The 11,468-nt window shown below is 50.0% G+C and overlaps 1 protein-coding gene and 1 pseudogene across 1 annotated transcript; both read left to right on the top strand.

Moving 5' to 3' along the window:
- The first annotated feature begins 439 nt into the window (after positions 1-439).
- On the top strand, positions 440-9,693 carry Amhr2 (anti-Mullerian hormone receptor type 2). Its single transcript, XM_021183551.2, has 11 exons — positions 440-616; positions 911-1,093; positions 1,319-1,510; positions 1,769-1,840; positions 2,061-2,173; positions 2,292-2,522; positions 7,256-7,370; positions 7,494-7,666; positions 7,852-7,999; positions 8,140-8,276; positions 9,285-9,693. Exons 1-11 carry the CDS (start codon positions 568-570, stop codon positions 9,564-9,566), a joined length of 1,695 nt encoding a protein of 564 aa, XP_021039210.1. The 5' UTR covers positions 440-567; the 3' UTR covers positions 9,567-9,693.
- A 1,582-nt stretch (positions 9,694-11,275) lies between these two features.
- LOC115029431 (U6 spliceosomal RNA) lies at positions 11,276-11,374 on the top strand (annotated as a pseudogene).
- Positions 11,375-11,468: the final 94 nt, after the last annotated feature.

Here is an 11,468-nt window from a genome sequence, read left to right as displayed (position 1 = left end):
AGAGTAAGTTCCAGGACAGCCAGGACTACACAGAGAAACCCTGTCTCAGGAAAAAAAAAAAAGAAAAAAGAAAAATGAGATCAACTTTAGTTGATCTGTGGAGTCTTCTCTGCTCAGGATGCTACAGATCTGAGTCCTCCATCCATGGGAGCCATCTTGAACAGAGCTGAGCACCCTAAATGTTTGACATCTTTCTCAGAAAAGGCAGAAGGTCCAGCACCTTCTTCCAAGGTCAGTAAGGGGTAGAGATTTCGTAGTCAATTATCACAGGGTTCTCAGCTGGACAGCCAAGGTCCCTTCCTCCCCTCTCCGAGGAGAAAAAGAGGAGGTAGCTGAAAAAAAGATAGATTCTTTGCTCCTCCCTTTCTCTGCCCGGTTCCCTCACACCCACCTCTCCCCCACAGCAGCCTTCTCCCCCACAGAGACCGGGATAGGACAGAGCGGGGCGGAGTTGGGGATTGAAGGCTTGGAACCCCCACAGTGCCCTGTATTTGTAGGAAGCCTTGGCTGAGGTAGCTGTGGTGGTTTTTGCTGGTTTGTGCTGTCCAGCTGGCATCCTTTTGCAGGATGCTGGGGACACTGGGGCTTTGGACACTGCTTCCTGCGGCAGCACAAGGTAAGAGTCTACAGAGAGGGGCGGGGTCTTTACACCACTCAGTAAGGGAAAAGGTGTACTCTAAGCAGCAGCCACCCACTTGAAGGAGGCCAGTGGGCTGGATGAGTGAATAGGAAAGGCAGAGCCACATGTCCCCATGGCGGGGTTCAGAACTCAGGCCTCTGCTGAGCCAGAATCCTGTGCCTCTGCTGTACTGACCTAGGATCTGGACATCATGTTTTGTCTATCCTTGGCTGTTATTTGTCCTTGCCTTTACTCTCTTCTTGACTCCCCTTTCTTCACCTTGGACTTCAGTATCCCCAAACAGGAGGACCTGTGTGTTCTTTGAGGCTCCTGGAGTGCGGGGAAGCACAAAGACACTGGGGGAAGTGGTAGATGCAGGACCAGGCCCCCCCAAGGGTATCCGCTGCCTCTACAGCCATTGCTGCTTTGGGATCTGGAATCTGACCCATGGCCGGGCACAAGTGGAGATGCAAGGTGAATGACCAAGTACACGGTGGACGAGAGCTAGGGCAGGGGAGAGTCTAGGGTAGAGGTGTGTCTAGGTTAAGGGAGGCAGCCAAAAGAAAGGGGAGAAGGGGAATGTTTAGAGGGAAGACAGGCATGTCAGATGCCTTTGATAGAGAAGGGATTTGTTCTCTGTCCCCAAACTTCATTGAACTCTATCTCCTTTTCCTCCTTCCCCTAATCCCACCCCTTCAGGATGCCGAGACAGTGATGAGCCAGGCTGTGAGTCCCTCCACTGTGACCCAGTCCCCAGAGCCCACCCAAACCCCAGCTCCACACTCTTCACGTGTTCCTGTGGCACTGACTTCTGCAATGCCAATTACAGCCATCTGCCTCCTTCAGGAAACCAAGGGGCTCCTGGCCTCCAGGAGCCCCAGGCTACCCCAGGTAGTTGCCTTCCCCAGGGTACTAGAGCCCACAGTGGGCAGAAGCATAGGTCAGGGTGAGAACCAGGCTAGTTCTCACCCCCCCACCCCCCGCCCAAACTTTCCCTCCTCTTGGCCTTGGAAAGTTGGTTGCCCTGGTGACTGGGAGATAAGGGGGCTTGTGACCAGCACGGGGGTGGTTTGGAAAGCAATCTCTTTGAAGAGGGGAGAGGCTCAGTGCTCAGTGTTCATCCACATGCTTTCTTCCCTTGCTGTCCAGGTGGGCCCGTCTGGATGGCACTGCTGCTGCTGGGAATGTTTCTTGTGCTGCTGCTGAGTAGCGTCATCTTGGGTACTAATCTCTCCCACCCCTCCCTCCCTTTCTCCGCCCCCCATGAGAGCAAGGCACTTCCCCAAAGGTTGAAGCCTCCTCCAGGCTCTGCTGATCCCCCAGGTCTGGATTTTCTTTTGAAGCTCCACATTTCCTTGCAAGATGCCCTCTTCCCACATAGCTCCCTTGGCTGTCGCCGTCCAGTGCACCCTACCTATCCTAAGGCTCTTCTCTACTTCAGCCCTGCTACAACGAAAGGCCTGCAGAGTGCAAGGTGGGTCAGACCCAGAGCCGGGCTCAGGGGGAGACTGCAGTGAGGAACTGCCGGAGCTGGCCGAGCTGCGTTTCTCCCAGGTGCTCCATCAGGGGGAGGAGGGTGGGATTCTGTGGCACTCCAGGAGGTTCTGCTGGGGAGGAAGCCTGGCCCTGGCGCTAGCTCTGAGGCCCACACTCAATGCAGCCTCTCTACTAGGTAATCCAGGAAGGAGGTCATGCAGTCGTCTGGGCCGGGAGGCTTCAGGGCGAGATGGTAGCCATCAAGGCCTTCCCCCCAAGGGCCGTGGCCCAGTTCCGAGCTGAGAGGGCTGTGTACCAGCTGCTAGGCCTACAGCATGACCATATCGTTCGCTTTATCACTGCTGGCCAGGGAGGCCCTGGCCCTCTGCCCTCAGGGCCTTTGCTGGTACTGGAACTGTACCCTAAGGTGAGCACCAAGCAATATCTGTAGTCTGTATTGTACTACTCTGCACTACACCTATGGGGTGCTATGTGGCAATGGAGACTCACTCACTCACTCATGCTTGTTCTCCTGCCTCATACTTTCCTTAGAATGAATATATATATATATATATATATATATATATATATATATATGTGTGTGTGTGTGTATATATATATATATATATATATATATATATATATATACTTTTTCTTTTTGAAACAGTTTCTCAATGTAGCCTTGGCTCTCTTAGAACTTGTACTGTAGACCAGGCTGGCCTTGAACACAGAGAGATCTGCCTGCCTCTGCCTCCCAAGCACTGGGATTAAAGGCATGTTCCACTCCTGCCTGTCTAGAAGAGAGCCATTGTTAAATACATATCCAGGAGTAGCTCTCTAAACTCATTTATGTGTTCACTTAACCAATATTTATAAACTATGTGGCAGGCACTTCTAGATGTTGAGAAAAGCACACAGGGTGCCTAGGTTTGCTGGTGTCATAGACTAACGGGTCATAGAAAGGGATCAACGCAAAAGGAAGTTGCCAATGTCAAGTGTGCTGAAGGACAGGACACTGGGAACAGATGATAGATTCAACCTGAGGGGCTGTCGAGATGGAGATGTTTACTTACTGTGCAAGCCTTGGGGACCCGAGTTCAGTCCCCAGAACCCCAGTCGAGGTAGAAGGAGAGAACTCTACAAAGTTGTTGTCTTAGAGTTTCTTATTTTCTTTTTTTGGTGTTTGTTTGTTTGTTTTTCGAGACAGGGCATCTCTGTGTAGCCCTGGCTGTCCTGGAACTCACTTAGTAGACCAGACTGGCCTAGATCTCAGAAATTTGCCTGCCTCTGCCTCCTGAGTGCTGGGATTAAAGGCAAGCGCCACCACGCCCGGCTTTAGTCAGGGTTTCTATTCCTACACAAACATCATGACCAAATAGCAAGTTGGGGGTGGGGGTGGGAAGGGTTTATTCAGCTTACAAAATTCCACACTGCCATTCATCACCAAAGGAAGTCTGGAGCTCAAGCAGGTCAGGAAGCAGGAGCTGATGCCGAGGCCATGGAGGGATGTTATTTACTGGCTTGCTTCCCCTGGCTCGCTCAGCTTGCTTTCTTATAGAACCCAAGACTACCTACCACCCACAATGGGCCCTCCCACCCTTGATCACTAATTGAGAAAATGCCTTATAGCTGGATCTCATGGAGGCATTTCCTCAAGGGAGTCTCCTTTCTTTGTGATAACTCCAGCTTGTGCCAAGTTGACACACAAAACCAGCCAGTACAGTTGTTTTCTGACCACCACAATCCGTTCTGGTATGGCCTCCCAAAGACTCCCCCTCCAGTAATAATTTTAAAAATGTGTATAGGTGTTTCACCTGCACATATGTCTGTGCACTGTGAGCATGCCAGGTGCCCATGGAAGTCAGGAGAGGATATTAACACTCCTGGGGCTCTCAATGTAGCTGTGATATGAGTACTGGGAATTAAACTTTAGTCCCCTAGAAGAGCAGGCAGTGTAACTCCTGAGCCATTTCTCCTAGTTTTAATAAAAAGAAAAGATGTATGTAACCTGAGGTGAGAGATTAACAACGTGAAAAGGAGGAAAGCTGGGTAGTAGGACTTGACTATAATCCTCGTACTCGGGAGGCTGAACTGAGAGGACTGAGGTGAATTCCAGGCTAGCCTGGGCTACATATGACCCTGACTCGAAGAAATAAAACAGGCCTGAGTACAGCGGATGCTCCCTAGACCCCAACTTTAGGGAGGCAGAGGCAGGCATATCTATGTGAGTTCAAGGCCAGCCAAGGTTACAAAGTAAGACCCTATCCAACACAAACCAAAACCCCCAAAACTAAAGAAAATAAGAGTGAAGAAGAAAACATAGGCAGAAGTGGGGCTACTTGGAGCCGGGCTGCTGAAGACTGGGGTGCATTTTAAGCCCTGGGCGGCTCTAGGCACTTTGAACACATTCTCATAGTTAATCTCTAGAAGGATACTACGAGGTAGACATTGTATCCATAGAGGAGAAAGGGAGTCTCATTTGCTCAGGCTCTGTGATTGGAGAGTCTGGCTCTTCGCTGAACTGCGGCTATCTCCTGTTTATCCAGTGTCAGCACCATCTGTTCCTTTGAGGGAACTCTGCCCGGTGCCTTTGCCCTGATTGTACTGCAGCTCCTAACTTGCCTAAATGTGGTGGCTCTTTCCCAGGCTTTATCAACCTTTACAACTCCTTCATTGCTGAGATCTCGAGTTCTGGAAATTTCCCTTTTTGACCACATTCTTCTTGGGTCAATTGAAAAACATCTTTCTGGCCTGGGGATATATCTTAGCCAATAAAGTGCCTTTTGTGCATGAGGGCCTGAGTTCAGTTCTCAGAAATAAGTTTTAGGAAGCCAGATTTGGGACAGAAGTCATGGTTCAGCAGTTAAGAGCACTGGCTACTCTCTCAGAGGACCCAAGCTCCCAGCACCTATGCCAGCTGTCACAATTGCCTGTAACTCCATCTCCAGGGGGATGCAATGGCCTCTTCTGGTGTCCATGGGCACCTGTGACACACATTCACACACAAAGAAACAATACCCATATTCAGGGTTTTTGTTTTGTTTTGTTTTTGAGACAGGGTTTCTCTGTATAGCCCTGGCTGTCCTGGAACTCACTTTGTAGACCAGGCTGGCCTCGAACTCAGAAATCTGCCTGCCTCTGCCTCCCAAGTGCTGGAATTAAAGGCATGCGCCACCATGCCCGGCTTAATTTTTTTTTAAGTTTATTTTTATTTATGGATTGTGCTCCTTTCTCTTTGTGGGCATGTGCACATAGATGTGGGCACTCTCAGATTAAAGGCATCAGATCCCCTGGAGCTGGAGTTAGAGGCAGTGTATTGCTTATGTGGGTCCTGAGAGTTCAACTCTGACCCACTAAAAGAGCAGTGTGCCACTGAGCACTGACTCACTTCTCTAGCTCAAAAATATAACAAATTGTGTTTGTTTGTTGGAGACAGGGCCTCTCTAAGTAGCCCTGGCTATTCTGAAACTCACTCTGTAGACCAGGCACGCCTCGCAAAGATCCACCTGCCTCTGCCTCCAGAGTGCTGGTATTAAAGGCATTGCCACCACACTTGGCTAAAAGTAAGATAAATATTTTTAAAAAAGGAAGAAAATACAAGAAGGCCAGGTTCTCTCTTTCTCTCTTTCTTTCTTTCTTCTTTCCTTCCTTCTTTACCTCCTTCCTTCCTTCCTATACTGCAATTTATTTATTTATTTATATGCGTACACTATAGCTGTCTTCAGACACACCAGAAGAGGGCGTCAGATGCCATTACAGATGGTTGTGAGCCACCATGTGGTTGCTGGGAATTGAACTCAGGACCTCTGGAAGAGCAGTCTGTGCTCTTGACCACTGAGCCATCTCTCCAGCCCAGTTCATTTTCATATTGTGGCATTCATTCAGTTCTCTATTTCTATCATGCTCTCCTCCTCCTGAGACACAGTGCTGCCTGGGTACAACTGTGGCAAACTAAGGGTGTTCAGTATGTTCATGAATAGCCTATTCCCAGTTGCCCCTCCTCCTTTAGCTCCACCCATTTGTGTCTACGCAGGCCTGTTAGCCCAGGTCAGGTGGTTGGAGGGACAGAAGTCCTTGACCACTTTTGTCTTGGGTCCTCTGAGTCAGCGTATGACAGCGACTCTTAGTCAGATTGCTTGGATTTATTTGGATTACAACTCCATTGTCCGACCTCAAGAAAGCTTACTCAGCATCTGCTAAAGCTCCACCTCCAGCCCGTGTGGTAGCTTGTGCCTGTGCTGCTGGCACTGGGAGGTAGAGGCAGGAGGATCACTGCAACCTTGAAAACAGTCTTCCATGTCAGCCAGGGTGGCATACAAACCAGTGAGATCCCGCCTAAAAGAAGGTGGAAGGGAAGGAGAAAAAGGGCCAGCAATGTCATGGGCAAGGTCCTTCCGTGAAGCTTCCACCGAACATGACGGCTTGAGGCAGTCCCTGAAGCCCAGAAGGTGAAAGGAGAAAACCAACTCTAGCAAGTTGTGTTTTGACCTCCACAGGTGCCATGTAGCGAGTGGGAACCCACATACCCCCACACAAATAAATAAGTGTACTAATTTTTTTTTTTTAAATAAAGGAGGGGAAAAAAAAGAAAAAATAAAAGCCCTACAAAAATCAGGGTAATCAGAATGCCGTCGCCGTCACCCTGGGGTCCTCATGAGGTCTATCGGAGACCCTGTTCTAAGGGCCTGGGTGGCAGCAAGTACCCGGTACCACTGAAATAAACTACTAATCCACCGCCCCCCCCCGCGCGCCCCTCCCCTCATCTCAGACCTTAAATGTAGGCGCTTCCTGCTTCAGCCTCTTGAGTGCTGAGATTACATCCATGTGCTACTATGTCTGGCTAAAATTATAACGTGTGTGTATTTGCGCGCGCATGTGCAGACTGGCATGTTCCTGATCCCATTCCTTCCACTTCTCAAGTGCCGGGGTGGCAGGCACGCTGTACCACGCCCAACCACAGTTACTATTTTTGCTGTCACTTTGCTGCATATTCTCCTGCTTCCACTGTCTGTAGTGTCTTGACCTGGTTCTGTCAGGGTGTCTCTGTCTGCTGGGGAGGTGCGGGCTGGTGTGTGTGTGGGGTCTGTCAGTAGCTCTCTGCTTCCTGGAACGAACCTCCCGAGCTCTGTGCACCCTGCTCCTGCCTCTGCTTTTCTCCAGGGCTCCTTATGCCACTACTTGACTCAGTACACGAGCGACTGGGGAAGTTCCTTGAGGATGGCTCTGTCCCTGGCAGAGGGCTTGGCGTTTCTCCACGAGGAGCGTTGGCAGGATGGTGAGTATCCCGCAACAGGGAGGGCGGAGTCAGTAGCGGCACCCGGTGCGTGCAGGTCCAGTTCTCTCTCCACTTATGGGAGAAGGACTGCACCAAGGAGAACCACAAGACCTGTGTCCGCAGGCCAGTACAAACCAGGTATCGCCCACCGAGACCTGAGCAGCCAGAATGTGCTCATTCGGGAAGATAGGTCATGCGCCATCGGGGACCTGGGCCTTGCCTTGGTACTCCCTGGCCTTGCTCAGCCCCCTGCCTTGGCCCCTACTCAACCCCGAGGCCCCGCTGCCATTTTGGAGGTGAGTGTTTTTGATAAGTGTGAGACCTGTGATAACGGTGGCTCTGATGACAGTACAACTTTTACTGTGGCAACGGTGCGGCTTTGCTAGTAGACAGAGCATTGCTGTAATTGGGGAATGTGTGGACCAGAGCTGCAAGACAGGTTGCCATAGAGGTGACTCCTGGCACTCCACATTTTCTCCAGGCTGGCACCCAGCGGTACATGGCTCCAGAGCTCTTGGACAAGACTCTAGACTTGCAGGACTGGGGTACAGCTCTCCAGAGAGCAGATGTTTATTCTCTGGCGCTACTACTGTGGGAGATCCTGAGCCGCTGTTCCGATTTGAGGCCTGGTAAAGTCTCCACCCCAGTGTCCCACCTAACAAAGGCTCACGTACCTTCTATTCCAGAAGGCTAAGATCTCCCCTAGTTTTATTACCTGGGAGCCCCCTCGCCAGGGTAGGTTAACAGTCTATGTCTATACCTTTCCCAGACCACAGACCACCACCTTTCCAATTGGCTTATGAGGCAGAACTGGGCAGCAATCCCAGTGCCTGTGAGCTCTGGGCCCTGGCGGTGGAGGAGAGGAAGCGCCCCAACATCCCATCCACTTGGAGCTGCTCTGTCACAGTAAGAAGCCATAGGCTTGCCAGCTGGGGACCAGGAGTGGGGGCTGAGTTTGGATTTCAAGGATTTCTCTGCCACAACCAGACCTTCTCCTCCTATCCTGAGCCTCAGTTTACCTTTTCTTCTACAAGTGTCACACAGTTGGTTCCACCCACATATCACCCTGTGGAGCCGTTTTATTTCTATCCCCTTACTCCACAGTTAACTCTGTCGTTCAGTTGTCTCCTCCAGGAAGTCCTCTCTGACTTTTCTCTTACATGGACCTCGGCCCCTTTGACAGTATCTCTCTCTTTTTATTTATTTATGTTTTTGGAGACAGGGTTTCTCTGAGTAGCCCTGGCTGTTCTGGAACTCACTCTGTAGACCAGGCTGGCCTCGAACTCAGAAATCCACCTGCCTCTGCCTCCCAAGTGCTGGGATTAAAGGCGTGCTTCACCACTGCCCGACGACAGTATTTCTTTAGGAATAGTGTACCCCAAAGTTCAAATCAGTGCCCCATCATTTTGTACTATGCAGCTCTGTTTCTGCTGTGAACCAATTAAAGCCAGCTCTAGGTATAACAAGGTCAGAAGGGTCGCAGAGCTCTTCACAAATGGATTCCTGAGATGTCCCTTCTTCCACTCTCCTACCTGAAATGTCTACCATACTAGTGTCTATTGGGTTGGTCTGTGGAAGCTAGGCTTTGTCTGCAGGACACACTGCTTGACTAAGAGAAGGAACAGTAACTTTCTACTAGCACATAAGTTGTCAGCCTGAATTATCCTTAGAGGAAAAGGTAGACCCGTTGGAAGGTATCCCAGGAGTCTGTCTCAGGGAACAAACTCAAGGGTCTAGACTTTAGGGAATGGGGCTCGGAGGCCCTCCACAGGTGGGGTGCGGAGTCAGGAGTGATGAGACATGCTCTTAGCAAGGACTCCGTGCAGAATGGAACGGAGCACGTGGGAGAAGTGAAGACTGGAGATGTCTGCTCTGGGGTTGGCCAGGCCTGCCATCTTCTCTCTCTCCCTCCAGGACCCTCGGGGGCTGAGGGAGCTCCTGGAAGATTGCTGGGACGCAGACCCAGAAGCACGGCTGACAGCCGAGTGTGTGCAGCAGCGCCTGGCAGCCCTGGCTTACCCTCAGGGGGCTTCCTCTTTCCCAGAGAGTCCACAGGGCTGCCCAGAGAACTGCCTTTCCGCTCCCGCCTCTGCCGTTTTCCCCTGTCGGCCTCAGCAGAGTTCGTGTCTCCTCAGTGTTCAGCAAGGCCCTGGCTCTAGGAGTCCCGATCCTGTAGGCGCCACTGTTCAGATGTAAATGAGTAGCTTGTATGAACTCTCTGTACAGGCCGACATGCGTGTGGCCGACATGCCTACTGCTGTCATTCTCTGTGGGTTTCTAACCCATGGGGTAGATATGCTCAGGAAAGAGAATAAAGCAAGGTTCCCGCACACTCTTCCTTTCCACCAATGTGTTTTTACTTCTTTAAGATCCGTTTATTTTATTCATAGTACGTGTATTTGTGAGTTTGTGTGTGCCACATACGTGCAGGAGGTCGTGGAGGTCAGAAGAAGATGTCAAAGCCCCTGGAACTGGAGTCACAAGCAGTTGTTAATCACCATGTGGGTGGGTGCTGGGAACAGGTCCTTTGCAAGAGCAGTAATTGCTCTGAGCTCCTAAGCCATCTCTTTAGCCCTTTATTTTTTATTTATTTATTTTTGAAGCAGGGTCTTACTGTGTGGCCTTGGCTGACTTACACCTGCTACGCAGTATGTAGCCCAGGCTAGTCTCAGACTTGCAACAATCCTCTTGCCTCAGCATCTGGAGCACATGCTTGAGACACTAGCATTTATTTACTTACTTATTAGACAAGGTCTCACTATGTAGCTCTGGCTGGCCAGGAACTCACTATGTAGACCAGATTGGCCTTTAACTCATAGAAATCTACCTGCCTCTCTCTCTTTCAAGTGCTAGAATTAAAGGTGTGTGCCCCTGTGGCAGGTAGCAACATTTATCTATCTATCTATTTATTTATTTATTTATTTATTTATTTATTAATTAAAGATTTATTTATTATATGTGTGTACACTGTAGCTGTCTTCAGACACTCCAGAAGAGGGCATCAGATTTTTGTTACGGATGGTTGTGAGCCACCATGTGGTTGCTGGGATTTGAACTCAGGACCTTTGGAAGAGCAGTCGGCGCTCTTAACTGCTGAGCCATCTCACCAGCCCCCCCCCCATTTATTTTTGAAGACTTTATTTATATCATTTTAAAAACCTCTCTCTCTCTCTCTCTCTCTCTCTCTGTGTGTGTGCATGTGCGTGTGTGTGTGTGTGTGTGGTGTACAGCGGGGCACTGGTAAGGTACTGGATACCCCTGAAGTGGGAGTTAGGAGCCACTTGATATGGATACTGAGTACTGAACTCCAGTGCTCCGGAACAGCTGTGTTGCTTTTTAACCTCTAAGTCATCTCTCTAGGACCACCAGATTAATTTTTCACATGGTGGCACCACCTGTTGGGCACTGGAGGAGTGGCCACAGTGAAGCATTTGGGCTGAGTGCACTCAGATCTCTGAGGCTCACGCTGTGGGGGATCTGTCTGAGCGAGTTTACCTAGGCAGCAGTTGCCCAGGAGCACCAGGGGGTGGCGCTATACCTCGCTTGGCATAGTACTTACAGAACATTCTGGAAGCCCTGGGCTCCATCCCTAGCACTGCATAAGCAGTATGGCAGGTCCTTGTAATCCCAGCACAGGGAAGGTGGAGGCCGGAGCTGATCTGGAGCTGTAGGCAGGCAGGGAGGATCAACATTTCAAAGTCAGAGGCTGGAGAGAGAGGGCTAAGTTAGGATCACTTGCTGCTCTTTCAGGGAACCAGGGTTTAGTTCCCAGTGCTCCTATTAGCAAGTTCACAGCCTCCCATAATTCTTGCTCTAGGGTACCCGATGCCCTCTTCTGGCCTTTGTGGGCACCTCCATGCGCAGGTGCACATACAGACAAACAGACAAACAGCACATATACTACATTGCTTCTATAGCACAAACACTAAATTAAAACAATACAGAGATTATTGTGGTCCCTGTACAAGGGTAACCCACAAAGTTGGGAAGCATTTCATATATTTTAAAAAGCTTTCTTTTAAAAAATAAGTATACATGTTTTCCTTCATATTCTATACATTAAGAATACAATTTCGGGATGGAGAGGTGGCTCAGCAA

Source organism: Mus caroli, unplaced genomic scaffold (genome assembly GCF_978045245.1).
Source record: "Mus caroli unplaced genomic scaffold, Mus_caroli_1 scaffold_16, whole genome shotgun sequence".
In the NCBI taxonomy this organism is placed as follows: Eukaryota; Metazoa; Chordata; class Mammalia; order Rodentia; family Muridae; genus Mus; species Mus caroli.
Note: the sequence above shows the minus strand (reverse complement) of the source record. Positions and strands in the feature narration are given on the sequence as shown.

Excerpts from the sequence above, each read along its gene's own strand:
- Amhr2 (XM_021183551.2), top strand. The coding sequence starts at position 568 with ATGCTGGGGACACTGGGGCTTTGGACACTGCTTCCTGCGGCAGCACAA. Across the intron at positions 617-910 it reads GCTTCCTGCGGCAGCACAAG|TATCCCCAAACAGGAGGACC; the intron begins GTAAGAGTCTAC and ends CTTGGACTTCAG. Across the intron at positions 7,371-7,493 it reads CGAGGAGCGTTGGCAGGATG|GCCAGTACAAACCAGGTATC; the intron begins GTGAGTATCCCG and ends CTGTGTCCGCAG.